General features: G+C 43.0%; 1 protein-coding gene across 1 annotated transcript; it reads right to left on the bottom strand.

The window, feature by feature from the left end:
• Positions 1–4,324: 4,324 nt before the first annotated feature.
• On the bottom strand, positions 4,325–14,844 carry ercc4 (excision repair cross-complementation group 4). Its single transcript, XM_071535705.1, has 11 exons — positions 14,575–14,844; positions 13,600–13,780; positions 12,881–13,076; positions 11,024–11,231; positions 9,785–9,965; positions 8,986–9,107; positions 8,737–8,829; positions 6,114–6,715; positions 5,926–6,018; positions 5,660–5,772; positions 4,325–5,387 (listed from the first exon to the last, which is right to left on the bottom strand). The coding sequence occupies exons 1-11, from the start codon at positions 14,749–14,751 to the stop codon at positions 4,645–4,647; spliced, it is 2,709 nt and encodes a 902-aa protein (XP_071391806.1). The 5' UTR covers positions 14,752–14,844; the 3' UTR covers positions 4,325–4,644.
• Positions 14,845–24,405: the final 9,561 nt, after the last annotated feature.

Here is a 24,405-nt window from a genome sequence, read left to right as displayed (position 1 = left end):
TGCCATTACCCGGCAGACTTCAGTTAGATGGGATTTTGATCCAATCTCTGTACATGATCAGCGCTGACTGGGTTGCCCATAATGCACTGCAATGCCGCCATTCTGATTGGTGGAGCTGACTACTTGACTCACATACTCAAAATGCTACCGATGTAGAAAGACTAAGCCGCAGTAGAATGGCTGCACAAACATGGAAGTCGTACCAAAACTGGCTTCAGGTTTCATAATTTTTTTTAATGCCTATCAGCGGTACCAGCAGATTCAACCAGGTGATCCTTTGAGTCAACATTTCTGCAGTATGACGACTGTGTTCGGGTGTGTCTGCCCCCTGGAGCTGTTCTTCCCTTCTCACAGCCTTATATAGGCCTCGTCCCACGCAGCGCAGGTGTGAGGCTTTATGACTTTCTACCTGCAAACACCTCACTGACGAATGGATGAGATAGAAGACGAGAGCTTTGCATGTTTGGGAGGTAAGAGTCAGGATGTGACACATTTCAGACAACATGCAAACTCCAGCCAAATACCTCAGGGAGCAGTTTTCAGCAAAAACAACCCCGTAATTCTCCGTCCATTCAAAGGAATAAGAGTGACATGGTGTTACAGATGTAGAGCAGAGTTATGTATCCAGAACAATAACAAACACGGAAAAGAGCTAGCCACCGCCGCTCCCCAGGCTCCACATACTGACGAGAAGAGGTCATGGGTCAACTATACTACAAATAGGCTTGGCTGTGAAGCCTTCTCAGTGATAAAGCACCCACAAGCACTCACACACACACACACACTCAACTGACAGCATGAGATAACTGCTGGCAGCCTCGGTCTGGGAGCTAGTAAACAATCATCAGTCAGGGTGGTCTGGTCTCTGTCAATAGACATAAACACACCCCCATTAGGGCTGGACAATAATTCAATATTATCATTTATTGTCTTTCAATAAAATAATGTAATGAAATAATGATATCAAGTTATGGTGATACACAATTCTGTCTAAATTAATGATAAAAAAAGCAAATAGTCTATTAGTTAAAATCTCTCATGAGACCTGAAACAAATCTGATCATACTTCATACTCACATGCAGTTCAATGCAACGAACATCAACCTGATTACTGAATGTGATTTTGCATGTTAGCAGATACTGTTATCTATCAATTAAATGATTATTGTGATATTTTGTCCACATTGCCCAGTCCTACACCCCACAGTGTGTGTGTGAGACAGAGAGAAACGCTACAAAAGAAATGGCATGACATACACATACACATACACAAACACATACAGACCCACAAACACACAGCATGAGAACCACTCAGTGCCAAACTACTATTTGAGTCGACAGTTTTGGCCCTGAATAGACCACAGTCTTGTCCAACAAAAATGACTGCTTTTATCCTGAGATAAGACAGAAATGATGTCATCACAGCGGCTCATTCACTACAGTCTCTGTTCTACTCTGTTCCCGCAGACAGACAGGTTGTGTCGTTTCCTTCCTGGCTGCCTTGTGGACTTCTCTGAAAAGACCCTTTTAAAATTAACAGCACAAAAGGATAGCTCACACAAAAAAACAAGGTCTTTGGCTCCTGATTGGGAGCCAAAAACCATGGGACAGGAACTAAAACCTAAGCAAAGCAGGACAAATGCAACTGATGCCACTGCTACGTAGCTATCTGAATCACAAAAGACCAAAGACAGTGCCACTAACAATGAATAGGCATATGTAGGTATAATGTTACATAAACTAGTTTCAGAGAAATGAATGAAGGAATCTGAATAAATAGCCCCAGGGTGGTAGCCTCACTTGGGCGTAGGTTTTCTGTGGGTAGTTAATGCCAGCGTGTTTGTTATAAAAATATGTCAACACTAATCAAAGCCTGGAAATCAGTGACTCTGATTATGTGCCAACATCACAATCTGTAACTCCAACAAATGATCACTTACACCCCTGTTGACAAAACGGCAGGACAAGGTTGGAAGAATATTCAGATATTTGCCATTTTGACTGGAATAGGGTATTATTACCTGAAAATGCTTCTGCCTACATTTAGATGACCGTATTCTGCTTCATTGTCATTGAACTTACCGTGGCAAGAGAAGTGGAAAAACTAGTCTAAATTGTTCTGAGCAGACACTAAGCCTGGAAACTGATACTGCACTGGGAGGTTGAAATTAGCAAAACAAATAGGGATATGGCTTACTGAAAAAACAGCCTTGGGATAATTGCTTTCCCATCCACCCATATGCACACAGCAGTATTTCACGCTAATAATTCACACTTTTCAATGATAGCCTGTTATAAGATAGGGCCGCCTCTGAAAACACCACATCCTGTCTGAGTGTGACCGTGACCCGATTTGATTTGTTGAAGCACTAGTACCTCACTTTCATCTCTGGACGCCTTTCGCTCTCCAGTGGATTGGAGGTTATTAAGATAACACCATGGGGCTTTTTTTTTTTTTTTTATCAGCAAGAGGGACTGTCCCCGAAATGACATGACATGCATGGAGTTTACCCGGTCAGCATTACCTGAGTAACAGGGCTGATCATTCAGAGAGCATCTGGACTGAACAGTAAACGCGTGAAACAGTAAACAAATACATTATACGCAAATAGTAGCTTGCCAAATAGCTAGCTTAAACCACACCACACCCAGTTTGCTGACAAAACAACAATTTTGCTTGGGAAGTACTGAGTGGCAGGGCTGTGCCGCCGCCGCCACCACCACCACAGCTAAGCGCGTCGGTGTAGGTGGGTGTGGGATAAGCTAACGTTGGCTAGCTACTTTAAATCTGACAGGTGAGTGAGTTGCAGACAGTGCCAATCAAAAGACGGTGAAGTGTTTCCGTGGCCATCATTTCTACGTTTACCCAACTAACACTCAGTTAGCCGTTATGCTGAGCTGTGCAGTCTTTCCTAGCCCTCTCTGCTCTCTCTGCACATCATGAACGCTCCTCAACAACAACCTCCTCACATTTTTTAGCTAGCTTGGTTCAGCTAACAGGCTAGCATGCTAAAAACAAGACACCGCAGCCCGGTTATCGGATCTTACCAGATTGCAAAGACTTGACTCCCGAAGCCGTTTGTGGTCCGGGTCACTGTGAGACAGCCGCTTAGTGTCAGCGGAAATATCTGCTGTGGGGTTTTTTTTCTCTGAGGATCGAAGTTTATTTCACGGAGTAAAATGGCTGCGACTGATCTGTTCGGATGCAGGGTGACGTAATGACGCTGTGAGACAGGAAGCGTTGCGGGGGGCGCTGTCCACTCCACCCTGCTGGTCAGCGTTTATGAACTGTGGAGCTCCCCAAGTTATTCCACATGATCTACCCTCAAACGGATACACATCACACCCCCATTTCTTAAGATTCTGTGCTAAGGAACCCCATCTGAGGCGATTTATGTTGTTAGATATGACTTCATACAGCATTGCATAACTGTTTACAGTGTAGCTGGGCATATATCCACAGTGTGGAGAGTGAAACCTCTAATGATCAAACCAGTCAAAACCTATACATTCACTTATGCTGCTTACTGCTAGGGAGTGAAATTAAACTATTCCTCAGCTAAGGACCTCCTGGTACTCCTACAAGGACCCCTGGAGGCCCTCGTACCCCACTTTGACTAGAAAGGTAGATTTGATAGAGAAAATATCGTAACACTTTACAATAAGGGTCACTAAGTTAAGGGTTAATTAATGCTTAATTAACAGTTAACTAATGTGTAATTTACTAATGGTGTTCATGTTAACTAAGGTATTAATCTATACATTATTTAATAGTTTATAAAGATGACCATTAAATAATGTATAAATTAATACCTTAGTTAACATGAACACTATTAGTAAATGATTACCACATTAGTTAACTGTTAATTAAGGGTTAGTTAATGCTTATTAAGCAATAACTAACCCTTAACTTAGTGACCCTTATTGTAAAGTGTTACTGAAAATATGTGGGCTAGCTGAAAGCAGCCAAAAGTGTGTTTGCCTCATCTTTAAAGATAAAAATGTTGAATTCATTTTTCCAATTTGACCATCATAGATATCACTATTTACTCTTGACCATTCATTTCTATGGTGAAAAAAAAATGAGAACAAAAGTTTCATATGTTGAAATGTTCACGAAGTGGCAAAAAGTTGAATATATCCACACAACTCCTAAAATTCCAGGTTGAGTCCAAAGTTTTATATAGAATAATAAGGAATTACTGGGAATAGCATGTACATGTATATACTGGTTTTCAGCTAGCCCATTTCTGGTTTTGGTGTTAAATAAGAAACCTCAAGGTTGTTCTAGAAAGCTTTATTTTGGGAAAAGGGATAATAATTGTGTAATCTAAAATCACTTTAGCTAAGGACTTTATTCTTTCCAGGACTTTTTTCCATGTCATTAAAAATCTCTTAAAAACTCCACATCTTGCAAGCACCAACTGAATAGTTTAACAAATACAATACAAATACAAAAAATTCAATTAAATCTGTACACTAACATAATTTACAAATTTCACATGTTGACAAAGGACTCTTGAGACATGTGAATTCAGTCTGCAAACTCCACACCAAAGACACTTCCATCCAGTTTCACAAAGGAAAACCAATCCTGATGGTAAAAACACTGTATACATAAACTCAGAATTATCACTTTCATGCCTACGACGTCTGTTTGCCCTTCTGCACAGGAGCAGGCACATTGGCAACATTATGCAGGAACTCATGAAGCAACTTAGCATTGTTGGCATTCCCAAGTATTTGCGCTAGCTTGTCCTGGCTGAGTTTGGCTAGATCTGCCAGGCTGTCAGCGTTTTTAACTAGACTCCTGTAGTTCTTCATATTGACCCCTGGCATTTTTAACAGGAAGTCATAAGGCCCGGGGTTGTAGAGATCGGCCGATTCAGCCACCGTGTCCGACTCGGCCGTGACGGCCTGTGCTGCCGCGGCGTCCGGTTCGGAGCGGCCTTTCTTCAGCTCCTGGAAGAGCTCGGCCGTGGCGTGCGGCGAGGGGCACCAGAGTATTCGGAGCCGGGGGAAGTGCAGGGTCAGTAAGGTCAGTTTTGAGGTGACGTCATTGGACGATATTTCTTGACGGAAATCTGACCGGGCGATTAAGGAAAACGGTTTAGCCGGGTCAAACTCGATGAGCAGCACCGGTTTCCTGTAGTACCGGGTCATGGAGAGGCACTGGGTGTAGAGGCGGCCGCTCTGCAACGATCCAATCAGATCGCTGACGCTCTTGCGCTCTACGCAAGTGTCCGAGGTCAGGATGTAGTCGCCCACTTCGAGGGTGACGGGTTCGATGTCCAGCCCGCGCCGGTGGAGCAGGGAAGGGAGCTCGCTGCGGAACTCACGCATGTCCACGATGACTCGAGAAGGCTCCGTGGGCTGCTCCTGCCCACCTGGGTATCGGACAGGGGAAGGTAAATACAAACACAAACCAATCAGAACCCTTTAATTTTTCCCTTTATCATTTCCCATGGTGGTAAATATTAGATTAGTGAAGAAGACTTTGGATTAGATCTTCTGGAAAGGAACAGAGGGGAAATTCAAAAAGGAGAAAAAAGTAGAGAATACTGCTAGACCCTTTTAAAAAGGCAGCATACATTAAAGCAGTTAAAGTGGAAAACGTATAACTAGTACATCAAAGTACAGTAACAAAAAACAGACATGCCTGCTTTGCGGGTGTTGGTAGTGGCATTAGCAGGCTCCAGATTTCTGGCCAGGTCCAGGTTGGTGTCTTCTCGCCCCTCTCTCTCCTCTGGGACCACCATGGTAGCCTTTTCCCTGCAATGTCACATAAGCACAAGTATAAATGAGAAACTGACATGTCAACAAAACTCAAATCAACACATAAGGAATTTAAAAATTAATTCAAAAATAAGTGATATTAACGGTCACAGTTAACCCTACTTGAAGTGTTAGGGAAATGGTTTTGACCTGATCAGGTGTTCAAAGGCTTTCTTCTCCTTAGACAGCGCTGTCAGGTACTTCTGTTCCTCTGTTGAGCCTCCATAGATGAGGAAATACACCCTGAGAGGCAAAATAACAGGTCATCATGAGTTGAAAATGAGGACTGCCATCCAAACAATGTCAAATAAGACAATGAGTTGCTTTTGCTCACAAACCTAAGCGGTTTTCCCGGCCGACTGGCTTTATAGATCTCCAGCTGGCGAACGAAACTGAGTTCGGCGTCGTACAGCACCACGAAACCGGGCTCCACCTCGTGCAGCACCCGCGTCAAGCTGTAGGGGTCGGTGCAGCCCTTCAGCGGGTGAATGACGGTCAGCGGCTCCTTCAGGACGCCGTAGTAGGCGTCGGACGACAAATCCAACTTCAGCTGTTCCTCCTCGCCTTCATCTTCCTCCATCAGGTCATCTTCGTCTCCACTGCTGCCCATCGCCTCCGCCTCATCCTTGTCTTCTTTCCCCACCATCTGCGTCAGGGTTAGAGACAGCCTGCTTTTACTCTTCGAGGCCCGCTTGGTCGTCTTCTGCGCGGGCTTCTTTCCCTTGGATCCTTTCTCGGGTCGTTTTTTGGCCCAGCCTTTGCCCTGTTTGTGCGAGTCGAGGTCGAAGGCGGCGGCGGCGGCGGCGTCCCGTTTGCCGATGGTGCGGGCGTACAGCCGGTTGAGCAGCGAGTCCGAGCCGCGGTTGATGTACTGCTGGAGCTGGGCACAAGTCCTGTCGTCACTGGCACAGATCAGCACACGACCTGGGGAGACAAGTGCAGCAGTTGGACAAGGACCAAAATTATCTCAATATACAAATTATTAAAAAGATGAAAACTATAAAAACAGTACTGTAATTAGGGCTGGGTGATATGGACCAAAAATCATATCTCTGTATTTTTAGACTGAATGGCGATACACAATATATATCTCGGTATTTTCTACGAAGTGGGCGAAATGTTCAGTTGTAAGCAGGGCTGGGCGATACGGACAAAATCAAATATCACAATATTTTTGACCAAATACCTCGATATCGATATTGCGACAATATTGTAGGGATGACTACTGGTACTTTCACAAAATATTTACGCAATGAGATTTTTGATAAATAATCATCAGTAATGTGGATATAATGACTAAGTGGGTAAAGGCAAATAACAGAACAGCTAGAACAGTCTGGTAAGTACAGAAAATGACATCACTTTACTGTAATGCAGCCTTTAAAACCAGGAAAAGACAACACTTATGCCATATTACAATATTACGATATCCAAAATCTAAGACGATAGCTAGTCTCATATCACGATATCGATATAATATCGATATATTGCCCAGCCCTAATTGTAATATACTTTTATTACTTAAAAACAAATTTATCACATCAATCACAAGACATTTGCCATTTTTCTTAAATGACAAAATTCTAAAATGCTGGTTTAGCTTATAGAAACTAAGGGCAGTTTTAAACAACACAAATAAAAATCGAAATAACACCATCTAAAATAAATAAAGTCAAATGAGTCTCAAATAAAGAGCTGCTGGTCTGCATACACTTTAATTCAGTCAGCAACATGGATATAACAATTTATTAGAGTGCTAAAGTATTAGAGTGAAAATCAAACATCAATGATGACAGATGAGAGCCGGTTATCGCGGAGGTCATGGTAATAAAAAGTAGTAGCGGTGTCATAACCATAATTGTTTTGCAATAAATAGTAATACCAGTTAAACATGCACGCTAGAGTTGGCCGATAGTGTACATCCTCCTTTTAACCAATAATCAATCAACCAAAGTTTGGGGGGATGAATAAGCGTGTTGACTTGAACTGAAACGTAGCATTTAAATGTGCAAGGAAGGGCTGTTTTTACATTGTACAAAAATCTAAATATATAATTTAAGTCAAGAAAAACAATGATGAACAAGTGTCAGGTCGCAGTGCATCCCCAAGAGGAAGCAGTGCATTCCCAAGAGGAAGTAGTCGCACAAGACACTCAGATAGGACAAAACCAGCACAGCCTGAGGAACTCTGGCTCTGAGGAACTCTGGCTCTGAGGAACTCTGGCTCTGAGGAACTCCGGCTCTGTTGACTGTGAAATGTCAGCTGTGTTTAGGCTACCATCTGTGCCGGCTCTAAATACTTTTAATATCAACCTGAGCATAATTTTGCCCCTGCATGTGCTTCTCCATTTTAAGGCTCATTTATGCTCCCTTTACGTACAAAAATAAATACGTCAAACGATGTAACCGTCACTTCCCACATACTTCCATACATCCTTCACGTTGGCATGGATGTTAAGCAATACATCCACTAGAGGGCAGTGGATGTCTCGCTGGTCTCACTTGAACTATTGGCTACACTGCCCCCACGATTTCCGGTGGTACTGCTCCATTTCGTCCGTATCCGTAAGCTTTCAGAAAACGTGCACAAATACGGACGAAATGAACGCAGACTACGGACAGAAGGCTCCGTCCGTATCCGTATACGTATTTAACGTTGAGCATAATTGAGCCTTTAGTGTCTTGCGCTAGGCTACATTTTAAATGACCAAAGATCAAGGTCATTTAATCCGGGAAGGGAATTCCCACTATCCAGTCGCCCAAACCTAATACACCCTGTTCATACACGCAGGTGAAATTAGAGTGAAATAAACAATGACTGATAACCAATAGGTAGTTTTGATAAGATTCTGTTTATGTAGTACATTTTCATGTGAATCCATGCAATAGAGATGACATGGACTTTAAATATAATGGACTGTTATAAAGTTCAAAGCAGCACTAATGTCTAACCTGGTTCATGTTGAGAGCTCTTGTTCTCCCTCTCAATCTCCTGCAGTACTTCAGTCAGAGCCTCCCACTTTGGGCTCTTCTCCAGCACAAGCTCCCGTTTCACCTCTGAAACACACACACACACACAGATCCCTGAGTAATTTCCTCATTACCACCAAGTAAAACAAATTTTTTTCATATAAACACAACGTTACAGACATTTACTCTGGTGGAGAAGTTTTCAAACATCTGGTCACTGCTTTGCTTTGTTACCTGAGACAGAGGTCTGCTGTTTCTCTGACTCCGCTCCCACTTTGAGTTTCTTCTTGCTCTCTGGGATGCGGTACACTCGGCTCCTGGAGTTCACAAACATGGAGGTGCTGGAGTCCAGGAACAGCCACCCTGATGGAGACAGCAACCCAGACTTTCATTCAAACAGGGGTGTAGATTAAGTAGATTAAAGGGGCAATAAGTACGATGTTTACTGCCCCATAGCACAATAATATATCTGCAGGAAGGGGGGGGGGTTGATCAACAGCATTTCTTTTCATATGTTTACAATCCTTCGAATACACTTAAGTTCAGTTTTCAGCATTGCATGACCTTAAATTTATCAAAACACCTGTGTGGTAAATAGTTAAACATATACATTTGAAATGTAAAGTTGCATTTCCAGTTGCTAACGTTCTGTGCTAACTAGATAGCTAACATTGCTAACACAACATTAGCTGTTGCATGGGGAACAATATCTTATGTTGAGCATATTAAATCTCACGTTCATCCATGTTTCTCCCTTGGTTTTTCTTGGTTTTCTTTTGGATTTAATTCTTAACTACCAGCTGGGAATTTCCTACTCTCGACTTTGAATGGAACACAGCACACACACACTTAAGTCATTAAAGCATGTTGTCAAAGATTAGAATTTGTGATACCAATAGATTTATTATTCACTAATTAAGTTAATAATACTGCCCTTTGCACACCGTCAAAAAATAATGATTCAAGGCATAACCTACTCTACTTTACTTTTCAACCCTGATATTGTATGACAGCAGGGAAGTACATTCAGTCTACTTCACCAGAGTTGCAGCCGAAGTTCTTCTGGCTGGAGCGCAGCGACTCGAGGAGGTTGAGGAAGGTGACGCAGTCGTACTGGGTGAGGTAGAGCAGGAGCACCCGCAGCACCTTGAGGTCCTGGACCAGGGCCTTGGTCTTCGCCCCCAGCTGGTGCCACAGGGGGTCCAGGTAGTGACGGATGGTCTGGGTGGGTGGGTGGGGGGTGAGATGAGGGAAAACATCACTTCAAACACAGAGATTCAACCCGCTGATAGTAAAAACTCTGAGGATGAAAGACATCAACAAAGCATAACAACTTTAAAGAATGAATGAAAGAATGTCTCCTGTTCTAACAGAAGTGGGATGAGACTTTAAGAGAGGAGAGAAGAAGGAAGTCTCTAAACAACATATAATAAAATGGTAAAGAGGCAGAATAGGTGCAATATAACGCAGGGTTTCCTCTGTGGCCCTGGTGCAAAATTCCATGACTTTTCCATGCCTTTCCACAACTAAGTCAGAGCATTTTCATTAGCTAAATCTTTATTATTTCTTGGATTGTTAGTGTCGCCTTTCAGCTCAGAAACATTCTAGAGATCTTCTACTACAGTTGGGCTTACTGTGGAGAAAAACAGCTGAAAACTACCATCTAATGCAAAAAACTAGAATTTATAACCTCCTCCTCTCCTTTCCTCGTCTCCTCTCCTTTCCTCCTCTCCTTCTCTCCTCTCCTCCTCTCCTTGTCTCCTCTCCTCCCCTCCTCTCCTTTCCTCCTCTCCTCTCTTCTCTCCTTGTCTCCTCTCCTCCTCTTGTCTCCTCTCCTCTCCTCATTGTCTCCTCTCCTTTCCTCCTCTCCTCTCCTTGTCTCCCCTCCTCCTCTCTCCTCTCCTTCTCTCCTTGTCTCCTCTCCTCTCTCCTCTCCATGTCTCCTCTCCCCTCCTCCTCTCCTCTCCTCCTCTCTCCTCTCCTTCTCTCCTTGTCTCCTCTCCTCTCTCCTCTCCATGTCTCCTCTCCTCTCTCCTCTCTCCTCTCCTCCATGGTGGGACACACAAACACACAAACCGCTCTCCAATTATAGTAGTGGGATGTGTGAAACATACATTCTAGTACCTTCCTCTAAATTGACCCATTTGTAAAAATCCCTGATATTCCATGACTTCACCAGAGAATTCCCTGACTGTCCCTGTCTGGAATAACACCATGACCAGTGGGAACCGAGGAACGTGACAGACGGTTCTATCTAAGTCAGCGGGGCGGCGGCGGACCTTATCGAAGGCGTTCCCCAGCGTGTTCTCCAGGGAGAGGTCCTCGGCCTCCAGCGTGGGGTTGTAGCACTTCAGCTCCTTCAGGCAGGCGCTCATGATGTCCAGGATGGAGCTCTGGATCGCCCTCATGGCCGGCGTCAGCGACACGTGGAGCTCCACCACCTCCGGCTTGTGCCTGTCCAGAGCCGTGTTCACCGAGGCCTGGAACCTGACGAGCGAGGGAGGGAGGGAGGGAGGGAGGAGAGGGAGGGAGGGAGGGAAGGAGGGAGGGAGGGAGGGAGGAGAGGGAGACAGGAGAGTAGGAGAGGAAATGAGAGAAAGGGAGACAGGAGATCAGAGGATGAGAGAAAGAAGGACAAAGAGAGAGAGAGAAAAATTAATTTAATCCACAACGCAGCTCTCACATCTTAACTGCCTCACAACACATTAGGGAGCAGCTGGGGAAAACTAGAGCTGTAAAGGCTGATTATTTTTATTATTGGATAACCTAAATGACTAATTAACAATAAAACTCTTTTATGATTGAACCGTTTATCAAGATAAATTTTATGTGGAAAGTAAGTGTCATAAGAAAATAAGATACTACATTTGCATTACATTCTAGTGTAGAGACTCAAATGCTGTACTACACCTATAATGACCAAAGAGCTGATTTCTAAGGCAGAGTGGGAAACAAAAGGTAATCGCCTAAGAATTTGCACTCTAGTAGAGCTGCAACGATTAATCGATTAATCAATTAGTTGTCAACTATTAAAGTAATCGCCAACTATTTTGTTAATCGATTAATCGGTTTGAGTAATTAAAAAAAAAAAAAAAAAGTCAAAATTCTCTGATTCCAGCTTCTTAAATGTGAATATTTTCTGGTTTCTTTACTCCTCTATGACAGTAAACTGAATATCTTTGGGTTGTGGACAAAACAAAACATTTGAGGACGTCATCTTGGGCTTTGGGAAACACTGATCCACATTTTTCACCATTTTCTGACATTTTGATGTCAAGAAATGATGTCATTGATTAATCGAGAAAATAATCAACAGATTAATCAACAATGAAAATAATCGTTAGTTGCAGCCCTACACTCTAGATAAACCTACACTGTCACTAAATACAACTTTTTCAACAATGAATCTGAGAGCAGCAATTTGACTACATAAAAACAGCAAGCAAGCTCCGCTGAATAATGATAATAACTGCAGGCTAGTTTAAATTGAATAATGCTTGCCATGCTACTGTGCTGTCACGTGTGCCATTGTGTGCATGAAATTGCACAACTGGGATTTTTTTCTATTTAGGTTATTACTTTTGTGCGCCATTTCAGCTCTGCACAGTGAACAAAGCACTATATTAGTGGGTTTCTGTTTACAGTATTCTCATAGTTTGTACCAGGGTGAGTCATTAACTTTCTTTTCAGAGGGAATTTTGTGTCCCCGATCTGATTTTTAGGGGCATTTCGGTCCATTTTAGGGGCAATATTATTTAACTACCTAATAACACACGACACAGTCGCACGTGAATATTTGCGATCTCAATGCAGAACATGAACATGGTGAAATGCAAAAAAGGGTACTACTAATTATTTTTATTTTTTTTTATTTCCTATCCTTTTATGAACTTTCATGGGTGTTTTTGCACCAAGCCCCCATTAATATCTGATCATGGTTTGTACACTCTGGATCTTGGTAGGTTTGGTAGGTGGAAACTTTACGGTTTGGGCTTTCCACAGTCATGTTCAAACCAGAAAGATATGATGATTATGAATACGAAAAATCAACAAATTTACATAGTGTAATCGATGACATCAACAAAGCATTGCAGCTCTAACCACAAAGACCCACGCTTGATTACTGTCCGTCTCACCTGGGCCAGAGGTAGAGCTTCTTGACGAACAGGTTCCTCATGACGCGCTCCACCTGGCAGAAGCCGGAGCAGAAGGCCGTGGCCTTGTCAGTGAAGGCCTTGATGAAGCCCGTCTTGTTCTTCTGTCTGAACAGACGCAGGATGAAGGCTTCCTGACACGACTCAATGATCTTATGGGCCCGGTACACCAGGATGCCTGAAGGGGGCGATGCAGAAACATGTACCGAGTATGTTACTCTAGGTTTGGATTTGGTATTGAATACAAACTCATATCACAATGGATTCAATCATATCCAAAATCATATTTCAAGTATGCTTCCCCAAGTTCAGAATGTAACTAGGGCAAACTATTCTCATTGCAACAGATTATCTTTCAGAGCTTGATTTTCAAAAAGTATATTAATGCTAGTGCCAGTTGGACAAAGATGCTTTCATCACGAGAGTCTAATCATATGCTGGAATTTCAGTTTAAATTTAAAATAGATTCTAGTCATACTGAAAGATGATTTCATTTCATTTTTGTGAGAACTGTCAAGATATTCATATAAGATGCAAAAAGTGCAAGAATCTAACTTTGTTCCCAAAACTCGCTGAGACTCTGACTGAGAAAATCACTGACAGAGACTGAGAAAATTGTGATCGATAATCATGATCACAACATCTGACAAAACAATGTGGGTTATCATTTCAGCCATGATGTCCAGCCACAGTGCTCTGACCTGATATGAGGTGTGCTGGGATGCGGTCGGTGAGGAAGTCGACCACCAGGATCCGGCTGGTGACGAACAGCACCCCTCCCTGTGTGTACACATTATAGCGCTCGGTGCTCTGGACGTCGCTGGTCACCGTCCTGGGCAGGTGGGTCACACCCTCCACTCGCAACTGTTCTGTGAAATACTCCTGAGAACAGAGGGGAGGGAGGAAGGGAAACATCAGTTATCTATAGTATTCTGTTGAAGCTGTACTAGGTAACTTCACAACAAGGCTCTAAATGGCAGAGAGGGGTAATAATGAGTGTGATAATTGTGTGATACTTTATTGATCCCCGTAGGGAAATTATTTTTCATTTATTTTAGTGTAGGTTCAACAGAGATCGTTTTCAACACATCCGAGCAAGTCACTGAATTCCTAGATTCCTACCAGCTCCAGAGGCGATGTTCTGTCCGCCAAACTCCATTCAGAAATATGGCAATTCAGTGTTATCAGCAAGGTACACATCTCTTTAAGTATGACTCAAAGCCTTTTCTGAATCGTTAGGAGTCACTCTTCAGTTCGGCATACATCCAATACACCAAGCAGCACTTATTTCAATAACATTTCAACATTTTGAACGGTTCTCCCGTTATACCCATATCTTCCTCTAATCTAACTTTTTACCAGTGGCGGGCGATAGCAAGCCCTGTGAAGCAATTTGAAATTTTATATTTAAATAAATGCTGTTTAGTGGATTATATATATGCAGAATTGAAGAGTGGCTGCTAATGATTCAGAAAACACCTTGAGTCATAATTTATAGGGTATGTACCTTTGCCAATAAGCAATGACACACTATATTGCCAGATTTCTGAATGGAGTGCGTGGATTTCTCTCCCTACGACAAAGAACGGAACATCAGTTAAGCGCGAGTATGAAGCGCCCAAACGAGACATGTACATCCCATCAGTCGTCGTTACCAACATGTATGTGGTCCGCACCTGTTCCGGGGTGGTTGTGTTGAGCAGGAGGACCAGGCTGCCCTCCTCGGAGTAAACCCGCATGAACTGCAGCAGGATGCGGTCTATCCCCATTCCCTCCGCCGCCACCAGCAGCCCGTCACAGCCGAACAGACCCAGGAACATCTCCGTCTCAAACTCCAGCAGAGGCCCCGCCATGTTGGAGCCACCAAAACTGACCCCAGGATACGAAACGGCCGTTTTCTCTTCGTTACAGCGATAAACGCTAGCTAGAAGTAGGAGAGATCATTGTAAGACAGCAACAAGGCGCACTGAAAGCTTTTGTGCCGCAATGTTTTGAACTTGCACATCCGGTCATGTGATACTGAAGACCAACGAGGACGCGGTTGTATGCAAGTATGTGACGTTGAAGAGGGGCAGCGCCATCTAGCGACGTGGAATATTGTAGTAGGATGTTGTTTAAAGTCATACTGAAATGAAAATGACTTATTTGCCTTTTTAGCTCAACTGTCATACCATACACCTATTTGACAATTTATGCCAAAAAATGACAAAAAATATATATTTTATTGTTTTCTTATATCAACATCTCAATACTTTTACTTCCTGGAAAACAGAAAATCTTTAGTGGTGACTTCATCGCGTACCAGGAGGTATATATCAGAATTCCAACCAATAAAAACTTTTTTGAACAATCCCTCCTCTGCCCCTTGCATCAAATAAAACTGTCTTTCTCTCCCTAACTGATATCCCATTGGTTTACACTTTTGAATGATCCCTCCCTGCTTTTTGTCCCGCCCCAATATCCTGTTTCAACAGGAAATACATCACATGGAATCATCACAAGGAAGCAAGATGCTCTCAAAATGCACTTTCATTGTGACTTTATGGTCAAAATGACAAAAAATGATGTATAATATCTGATGCAAAGCCCCTCTGTATGATCTGTATGCTTACAGTGACTTGGTATTGCCCAGTGCTTTCATATCCACATGCACATGCATGCAAGCAAGCACACACACACACACACACACATGCCCACATATGCATACACACACTGTAAGCAATACAGATATGCCTTAGAGCAGCTAACCCTAAAATAACCCTAAAATAATGTCATTATAGTCTGGATTTCAATGGACAGTTTTAGTGTCCCATGATGGACTAAATGCCGTTTCAGAGGCTTTTCCACTCTGAGAAGAAGAAAATTGTTGGGGGAAACAGTAAGACCTTGTACCTTGTGCATGAAAATATCAAATTTAAAGATAAAAGACAAAATCCAAAAATATCGGTAAAGCCCATATCGGTCGAACACTATTCTCAATCCATATGCTTTCTGTTATCCGCAGGCTGGAATAAGACAAACACAACAGCAAAATGGGCCCAGATATGCAAGGTTCATCGCCAATAGCTGTTTTTTTCAGAGGTGTGAAAGTGTTTTGGATGGATTCTTCCTGCACCGCAGCAGGAACAGAGCTGTATGGTAATGTGCTTGCATAACAAAGCCTGCCAGCTGGGCTTTGTACTGTAAAACTCTGCTGTTGTTGTTGTTGTTGCTGTTGTTGTTGTTGTTGTTGTTGTTGTTGTGTGTGTTGGCCCACGTTTCTCTACCATAAGAGAGCAGGAGGCACGCACGCTCTCCAGCCGCGGACCAGAATAGGTTTGTTGCTCGTGAAGGAAGAGGAGGACAGAGGAGGACACACACACACACACACACACACACACACACACACACACACAGAGACAGAGACAGAGACATATGTACACTGCTCCCTCCTACCTCCAGATGAGGCTTTGTCACACTGAGGCAGACGTGACTCACCACAGTTTTGACACTTCAGGCTTTAATTTGGCCACTTTGATGTTTACATCTGTCACTCATTCACTCACAGATGTGCTGACTCTGTCTCAGGCCATATTGTATAAAACAACACATGAGCAGCATAATGAGTTATGTGGACAAGATGCTGCACGCTGTCTTTTCTTTCTGCCTTTCTTTCTTTAGTTCAAATTACCCTTGAAACGACATAGGAAACTTTCTGTGTGTGTGTGTGTGTGTGTGTGTGTTAAGTGAATGGCACACTGTCGATTTAATCTGACACGACTTTGGAAAAAGAAGGATTTTTTTAATATCCTGATGCTGGATAAATGGGAGGTGAAGGGCCATTGCTGAAATTAAAGTAAGACTAAAAATTTAAGTTTAAATGAAAATAAGAATGCTGCTGCCAAAAAGTAAAAGACAAGTAGACCTACTATAGGAATTCATCATAGTATATATGTATACCCTATATAGCCTACCACTATATAGCTGCCAATATACTTGGGAATGCACTTGAACACGGTACCCTGAATTTGTTTCTATTCTATTCTATTCATTTCATTAGAGGTGGGGACTCGAGTCACAGTTTTAATTGCTTGAGACTTGACTTGATGCATGAAGAGAAGACTTGAGACTTGACTTGACTTGGGTTCTGCTGACTTAGGACTTGACTTTGACTTTGTACTTTGAAGACTTGAAAAGGTTTCTAAAGTCTTGATTGAGATCTTGTGTTTGTGTAAATGACTCAGATTGAAAGTGATGAGATTTGTTCCAGCAGACGACTGAATTTAAATTCTGTTTTCTGAATTTGTATGGAATGATTGAATTTATTGAAGTTGAAAGTGATTATAGAAATAAAACTCATGATGCTCTTACCAAGTTTTCATCCTATTAAAACCATATTGCATTGAAAAGTCCTAGATATTTAGTTTTCTTTAAGTTACTAAATTGATACTGGACTCTTGATTTATTCTGACTTGACTTGGTGTTCTACATTTAGACTTGAGACTTAACTTTAGACTTGTGCCTCAAGACTTGAGACTGACGTGGGACTCGAGCAAAGTCGACTTGGTCACACCTCTGCATTTTACATTAAATGAAAAAGTCATGTCCCCTATCCAGCCAACTTCATCCCACCCTCCAACCTTTCTCTGTAGCTTTCCATTACTCATCGCTGAAGTAGATTCTCATTCCTCTTCCATGCAGGTTTCCTTCAGCCTCCGCCTCAGTTCTATCACTTTCTCAGTTTCTCTCCCAGCCACCTGTACACTTTTTTCCCCCACAGCGTTACACTCTTGATGGGAGGCGGTGTGGGCCTCACGGTGTCTCTCACTCCCTCCGGGTCAGCTTTGATGTTGGCTGGAGCTGCCTGCTGCCTGAGAGGGAGGCCCTGTCTCTCTTTCTCTCTCTCTCTCTCTCTCTCTCTCTCTCTCTCTCTCTCTCTCTCACCACTGCATCGTCTCCTCAACCTGCCCGACTGGATATTTAAATATTTGTGACGCATCCTGCAGTTTGTGGAAGAATTTCACCATCAGATCGTGTACAGACAGACTGCAGATTACAGACTAAAAGATACAAATAGACTAAGAGATGTAACACACTCAGAGAGAATGTGGCAGTACTTCGCATGCATTCATCTACTGATATTAGACACCTATCAACAAACAGAATAGAATAGAATAGAATAGAATAGAATCATCCAGGTAGTAAGATCATCTCTGAACGGATGAAGCCTCTCAGATGAGTGGTGAAACCTCTTCAACTCTTTATTTTAAGGCCAATGATTTGTTTTTTGGACAATCGAATAGAACAGAACAGAACAGAACAGAACAGAACAGAACAGAACAGAACAGAATAGAGTAGAGTAGAGTAGAGTAGAGTAGAGTAGAATAGAATAGAATAGAATAGAATAGAATAGAATAGAGTAGAGTAGAGTAGAGTAGAGTAGAATAGAATAGAATAGAATAGAATCATCCAGGTAGTAAGATCATCTCTGAACGGATGAAGCCTCTCAGATGAGTGGTGAAACCTCTTCAACTCTTTATTTTAAGGCCAATGATTTGTTTTTTGGACAACAGAACAGAACAGAACAGAACAGAACAGAACAGAATAGAATAGAATAGAGTAGAGTAGAGTAGAGTAGAGTAGAGTAGAGTAGAGTAGAATAGAATAGAGTAGAGTAGAGTAGAGTAGAATAGAATAGAATAGAATAGAATAGAATCATCCAGGTAGTAAGATCATCTCTGAATGGATGAAGCCTCTCAGATGAGTGGTGAAACCTCTTCCACTCTTTATTTTAAGGCCAATGATTTTTTTTGGACAATAGAATAGAATAGAATAGAATAGAATAGAGTAGAGTAGAGTAGAGTAGAGTAGAATAGAATAGAATAGAATAGAATCATCCAGCAAGTAAGATCAGCTCTGAACGGATGAAGCCTCTCAGATGAGTGGCGAAACGTCTTCAACTCTTTATTTTAAGGCCAATGATTTTTTTTTGGACAATAGAATAGAATAGAATAGAATAGAATAGAATAGAATAGAATGTACAACAACAAATGAACAATGTGCCAGCAGCTCCTCCCTCCCTGACCTGTAGCAACACCCGGCTGTCTTCTCAAAACCAAACTGACACTAAAGCAAATGTTAATAATGAATAAACAAAAGATAAAGGAATCATATTTTTGTCCTCGGGTGAAAACCTCATATCTCCAAAATGTCAGCTCTTCAGAAGATAAGAAAAACAGCTTTGTTTTTAGCTTGACGGCCATGTGTTTTTGAGTTGATCCAGTTGGCTTCATCATCCAGAAGTTTGTAGAAGTTTCCCATCCTATGGAGGAGAACGTGATCCTTCAAATTAAAGTTAAACCATGAAAATCACCAAAATTGAAGGATTCGCGAGATCACGATCACGCGAGAATCCATCTTGCCAGGCTTCAAGTTATCCGTTTGTGGCCGAACCACAGCGGTTCAGACCAATCAGCGTCCTATGAGGGCAGCTGGGGGCGTGGCTTAGGTGTGGCAACAGCGAGAAGCGACTGTTCGTTCACAACAACGGCGGCTCCTAAAGAGGCTAGCGTAGATGCTGCTATAACATCAGTTATTTCTGAACTGGAGAGTATTTCTCCATTGAAAGAAGAGCAAAGAACAGCACTGAAGGCTTTTCTGGATGGAAAAGATGTTTTCGCTCTTCTCCCGACCGGCTTCGGCAAGAGTTTGTTTATATGGTTCGTTGATCTGATTGGTTGAAGTTAGCCCATGATAGACGGTGATAGACAGATGGTTCATCCAATCACCTGCCAAGTATTTTTTGAAAGTGCCTGCCCTTTTTCCAAACAGTTTCCAATGACCACTTCCCAGATGGTTCTGTGTAACAAACCATCTGGCAAGTCAGGTTAGGGGTCCCCAGCAAATTGATGAATTGTTAAACTTCAGCATTATTTAATTTACAAGAAGTTAACACAACTAGAGAATGTATAAGAATGACTGTTTTGATCATAGTTTCACTGTTATCTCTCTACTTACAATACAGATAGTCATGGGATTCTGGACAAAATCATATCTAACAATAACAATATTCTCAGATTTGGGTTAGAGAGACAAAATCTCATCAAATGGGGGGTCTGTGGCCCTAATGTGGACTAAATTAGGGGTCCTTGATATGAAAAAGGTTGAGAATCACTGCTTTAAGGTTCTTGCAGAGACTCCATGAATCCTGGAGACTGAAACTTCCATATGTAGAAGTCCATGAAATGCATTGACCCAATATGCAATCCACAACTCATGAGGTGGTTTGTCCCAGTGATGTTGGATAATAATGAGCTCTCTTGCTGCCAAACAGAAAGTACAGTGGGCCGGTGCCAAAACATATCAGCCTGCAACATTTCGAGTGCACGATGCACACAGAAGTGACTCTGTGAGGGTGAAAGCGATGCACTGTCACGGACAAGCCTACAGAGAGCAGTGGAGCGCTTTGTTTTGCACAATTCCCACATCTTGGCTCAGAGGAGTCTATCTGTGGGCTTATCTGTGTGAGAACGTTCAGTGAGCGGGTCCAACCGCGCCGTCCAGCCTCTTCTGGAGACAATCAGCAGCTTAGTGTCAGGATGAAAACATGATGCAGGGAGTCGGGAGAGGGGCGACAACACGACGCCATCAGGATTCAGCAGAGAGAGGAGCTTGCACCATCGTTTATTCTGCATTTATTATTATTGCACATGAAATTGAATCAAATGATCCATAAATGTGCTTGGAGGAACCAGCATGTTCCCACGGACGCAGACTCGTCTGGCACATGTGAAGGAGCGCGGCGAAGCCGTTCACACGCCACTCTCTCCTCAGAGCGAGATGAGTCAAAGTGTACATTTGGCAGCTGATGCCGTGGTGCATCCTGATGTCATTATGGATGGTGTGGCACCACTGTAAATGAGAGGAGAACAGCTTGAAATTGATGGCAGGCTGGAGGGTAAAATAAGATGAGATATTTAACGCTGCCTGCTGACTGCAGTGTAGGAGGGAGAGAGAGAGAGTGTGAGAGAGAGAGGGAAAAAGAGAGAGAGAGAAAACAGCTAAAGGCCCGTTACTTCCCTCTAACCCTCATTAGGAAGAGAGAGAAGCAGCAGGGTTTTTGTCGTAAATGGAGGGCTAAGCCTGAGAGCCAACTAGGCTCTGAGGGCCGAACCGGAGGCCTCCTGAGGCTAACATGCACTCTTTAAGGCTCAGTCTGAATCCCAAGCCCGAACCAAAGGGCAGCTCTGCTGTAAAATAGGCAAGACACGAAGCAGAGATCATTTCCAATCCCAATCTTTTTTTTTGGCAAAGCTCTCCATGCAAGGGTTGAAAGCTCTCGACAGCTGCAGATGGATTTTATGTGTTGCGAGGATGTAAAATGTTTGTTCCCATCGCCAAATAGGGGTAAATAAACCTATACTCACAGTTGGAATGAGAATTTTTCCAAATAAAACGCTGTGCGGTGTACACGACGCCACATAAGTAACCGTAATTGAGGCGCTTTCGCCGAACAATTCAGGATTAAATTCTGAGAAGTATAACTCACCGAAAGGCTTTTAGCGCTAAAAGCAGCCACACATTTAGAAAAATTGCGGAAGCGGAAGAAGAGGAGTTTCAGCGGAGATAAAAAGTACTCCAGCTACACAGAAGATGGCTGCTGCAGGCACTATACATGGATAGCATTTCAATCTGTCACGACCCTTGTTACTCCACCAACCTTAGCGGAATGTGACTAAAGATTATGGCGCTCGGAAATGGCAAACTGGCACCGCTACAAGTTCACAAATTGAGATTATTACAGAACACCCCCAGCGTGCTAAAATATAGATGAGGGAGAGAGAGGAGCGTTTTGGCACCCGGAGTCGGGCTGCTCGCACAAGTCAAGTAGCCTCTGTGACGCTCAGCGGTAATGACACACACAGAGGTAATTGCTTTGTTTACGTAATCGCGGGAGCTGATTACCAAAAAGCAAGGAGACCTACTTTTCCAGGGCTACTATTTGCATATGTTGTCAGTGGCAAAAGAAAAGGGGATAAACAGTATAGAGGGGAGAGGAAAAAGCCCTGCCTCGCGGTCAAAGACACAGCTACGCCTATATAGGAAGAAGAAAAGGCGAAGGAAATGAAAATTCCATTAAAGCAAATGTATGGCTTTTATAAGAGGCGTGAACAAGGCTCGCCGCCTGTCAGATCCACTTTAGCAAATCACTGTGACAGCGGATGCCAATAAAGAGGGGAGGAATATGGGTGTTTGGAGGCAAAGATGAGGGAAAAAAAAGAAGGAATAGAGGAGGGGAGGGGAGGAGAGGACGAAAGATGGTAAGGGGAAGCGAAGGAGAGAGAGAGAGAAATAAACAAATTGTGCCTGTAATGTTGGTGAACTAGCACAACGGCTGGCTTTGTCAAAGAGCATATTAGATGAATAATTCAAGGCGGCTGGCAGGCTGGAGGTTTGGAGGGTGGTGTCAGTAGGTGACAGGGGAGGCACGTTACAGCCTGGAGTGGATGTCAGTGACGCATTAGAGGGAATGGCTGTTGTGTGTGTGGAAAAGAGAGAGAGAAAGAGAGAGAGGCGAGGATTGTTTGTGAGAGTAAGAGAGAAAGATACAGAGAGGGAGGGACTCTGTGTGTGTGTGTGTGTGTGTGTGTGTGTGTTTGCGAGACACAGATTCAGAACGAGGCGAGAACAGAGAAATACCCACACTGCAGTGGGACTCACATGGAGAGTTTCAGGCTCCATTAGCATATTCCTCACTCAGTCCCTCTCATGAGCGGCGATGTGACTGTGTTTTCACGTTCACTTTGATGTTGTAGGACACATGTTTTTGTTCCCCCCCTCTGCCCCGGTCCCGTCCATAAACCAATAACTCCCAGATCCGGACAGATCTGAGGCCTGTTATCGACCGGGGCCCGAGCTCCACAAAATCCACAATGCTGCACTTCCTGGACGAGAGATAGAGAGCGAGGGAAAGAGAGAGAGAACAAGAGAGAGAACCAGCAGAGAGAAGCGGAGATCAAGAGAGCTCAAAGGCCGATTTGATCTTTACCAGAGCTTCTCCTGGAGAGGCAGCAAGCCGCTCTGTGGTCGGGGTGTGTGTGTGTGTGTGTGTGTGTGTATGTGTGTGTGTGTGTGTGTGTGTGTGTGTGTGTGTGTGTGTGTGTGTGTGTGGTGGGCTGGATCGTGGCTGCTCGTGTTGAATTCAAAACCTTGATGCTGGCATTAGCATTGTCACGACAGAATCTCTTAAAGCTGCAATATGCAACTGTTTTGCCTTGAGGCAGGAAGCTGTTCTGTTGGTCCCGCCCTCCTCCTCCTCCTCCTCCCCCGCTGTTGGTCAAGTTCGTGCCCCCAAAACACCTGTCACTCATCTTGATGAGCTGTCTACATTGAAACGGCATCTAGCCCGAGGCTGAGGGAACCGGCATCCTTAAAGACGCCACAGGAGTTGAAGGAGCAGGTGGTGAACAACGCAGCCAATGTGCAATAAAATATAAACATGTCGATATTCACCATGTTTTTTACCGGGTCTTGTGTGCTGCATGTTTAGCTTCGCTGCACTTTCATTTCTTACTGTTTTCCGCCATTGTTGTTGTTGCCATGACATCACTGTGCTGTGGCCTCTAGCCTCGCCTTCATAGCCACAATCCATCTCACCGCTGGTCAAAAGTGTGCCGAAGATGACTGACAGGCCAGTGGTGGGGGTGAGTGGGTCGGGCAGGTAGGTGCTGCACACAGGGTCAGACAGACACAGACTGATAATGTGTCATATATCATATTTATGGTAACATAAATAAACTAATAAGGGTCACTAAGTTAAGGGTTAGTTAATGCTTAATAAGGGTTAGTTCATTCTTAATAAGGGTTAGTTAATGTTTAATAAGCATTAACTAACCCTTAATTAACAGTTAACAAATGTGTAAATTACTAATGGTGTTCATGTTAATTAAGGTATTCATTTATATATTATTTAATAGTTTATAAAGATGACTATTAAATAATGTATAAAGTAATACCTTAGTTAACATGAACACCATTAGTAAATGATTACCAGACACATTAGTTAACTGTTAATTAAGGGTTAGTTAATGCTTATTAAGCATTAACTGCTTATTAAGCATTAACTAACCCTTAACTTAGTGACCCCTATTGTAAAGTGTTACCATATTTATTGTTATTTTAATGTAATTACTTCTTTTTATTCATTCTTGACCACTAGTCCATACCCGGGGATGCGCGCACCACAACTCCACGCAGACTTGCCAAAAATGCACATAAACAGCATAAAGTTGGGAAAAGGTAAAAAACAGCTTTGTCAGTCCCTGCCTATGCCAATGCTCAATGCCCATGTGCAGTTTCAGATTGATTGGCCAACCCATTGAGGACCAAAATGGATGCAGACAGAAGGACAGAGTTTTCCTCATTTTATAGTAGGATGGCATTCATGATATTGGAAGGTCAGCTAGGCTAACTAGCTGACCTTGATAACTTTCTCATTTCTTACCTCTAACCTTTTTCACTGGGCTTCA

This window comes from Centroberyx affinis, unplaced genomic scaffold (assembly GCF_046629955.1).
Source record: "Centroberyx affinis isolate AG114_WGS23_722 - 3 ecotype Tasmania unplaced genomic scaffold, CSIRO-AGI_Caff_v1 ptg002751l_1, whole genome shotgun sequence".
In the NCBI taxonomy this organism is placed as follows: Eukaryota; Metazoa; Chordata; class Actinopteri; order Beryciformes; family Berycidae; genus Centroberyx; species Centroberyx affinis.
This window is presented reverse-complemented; position numbering and strand designations above follow the sequence as displayed.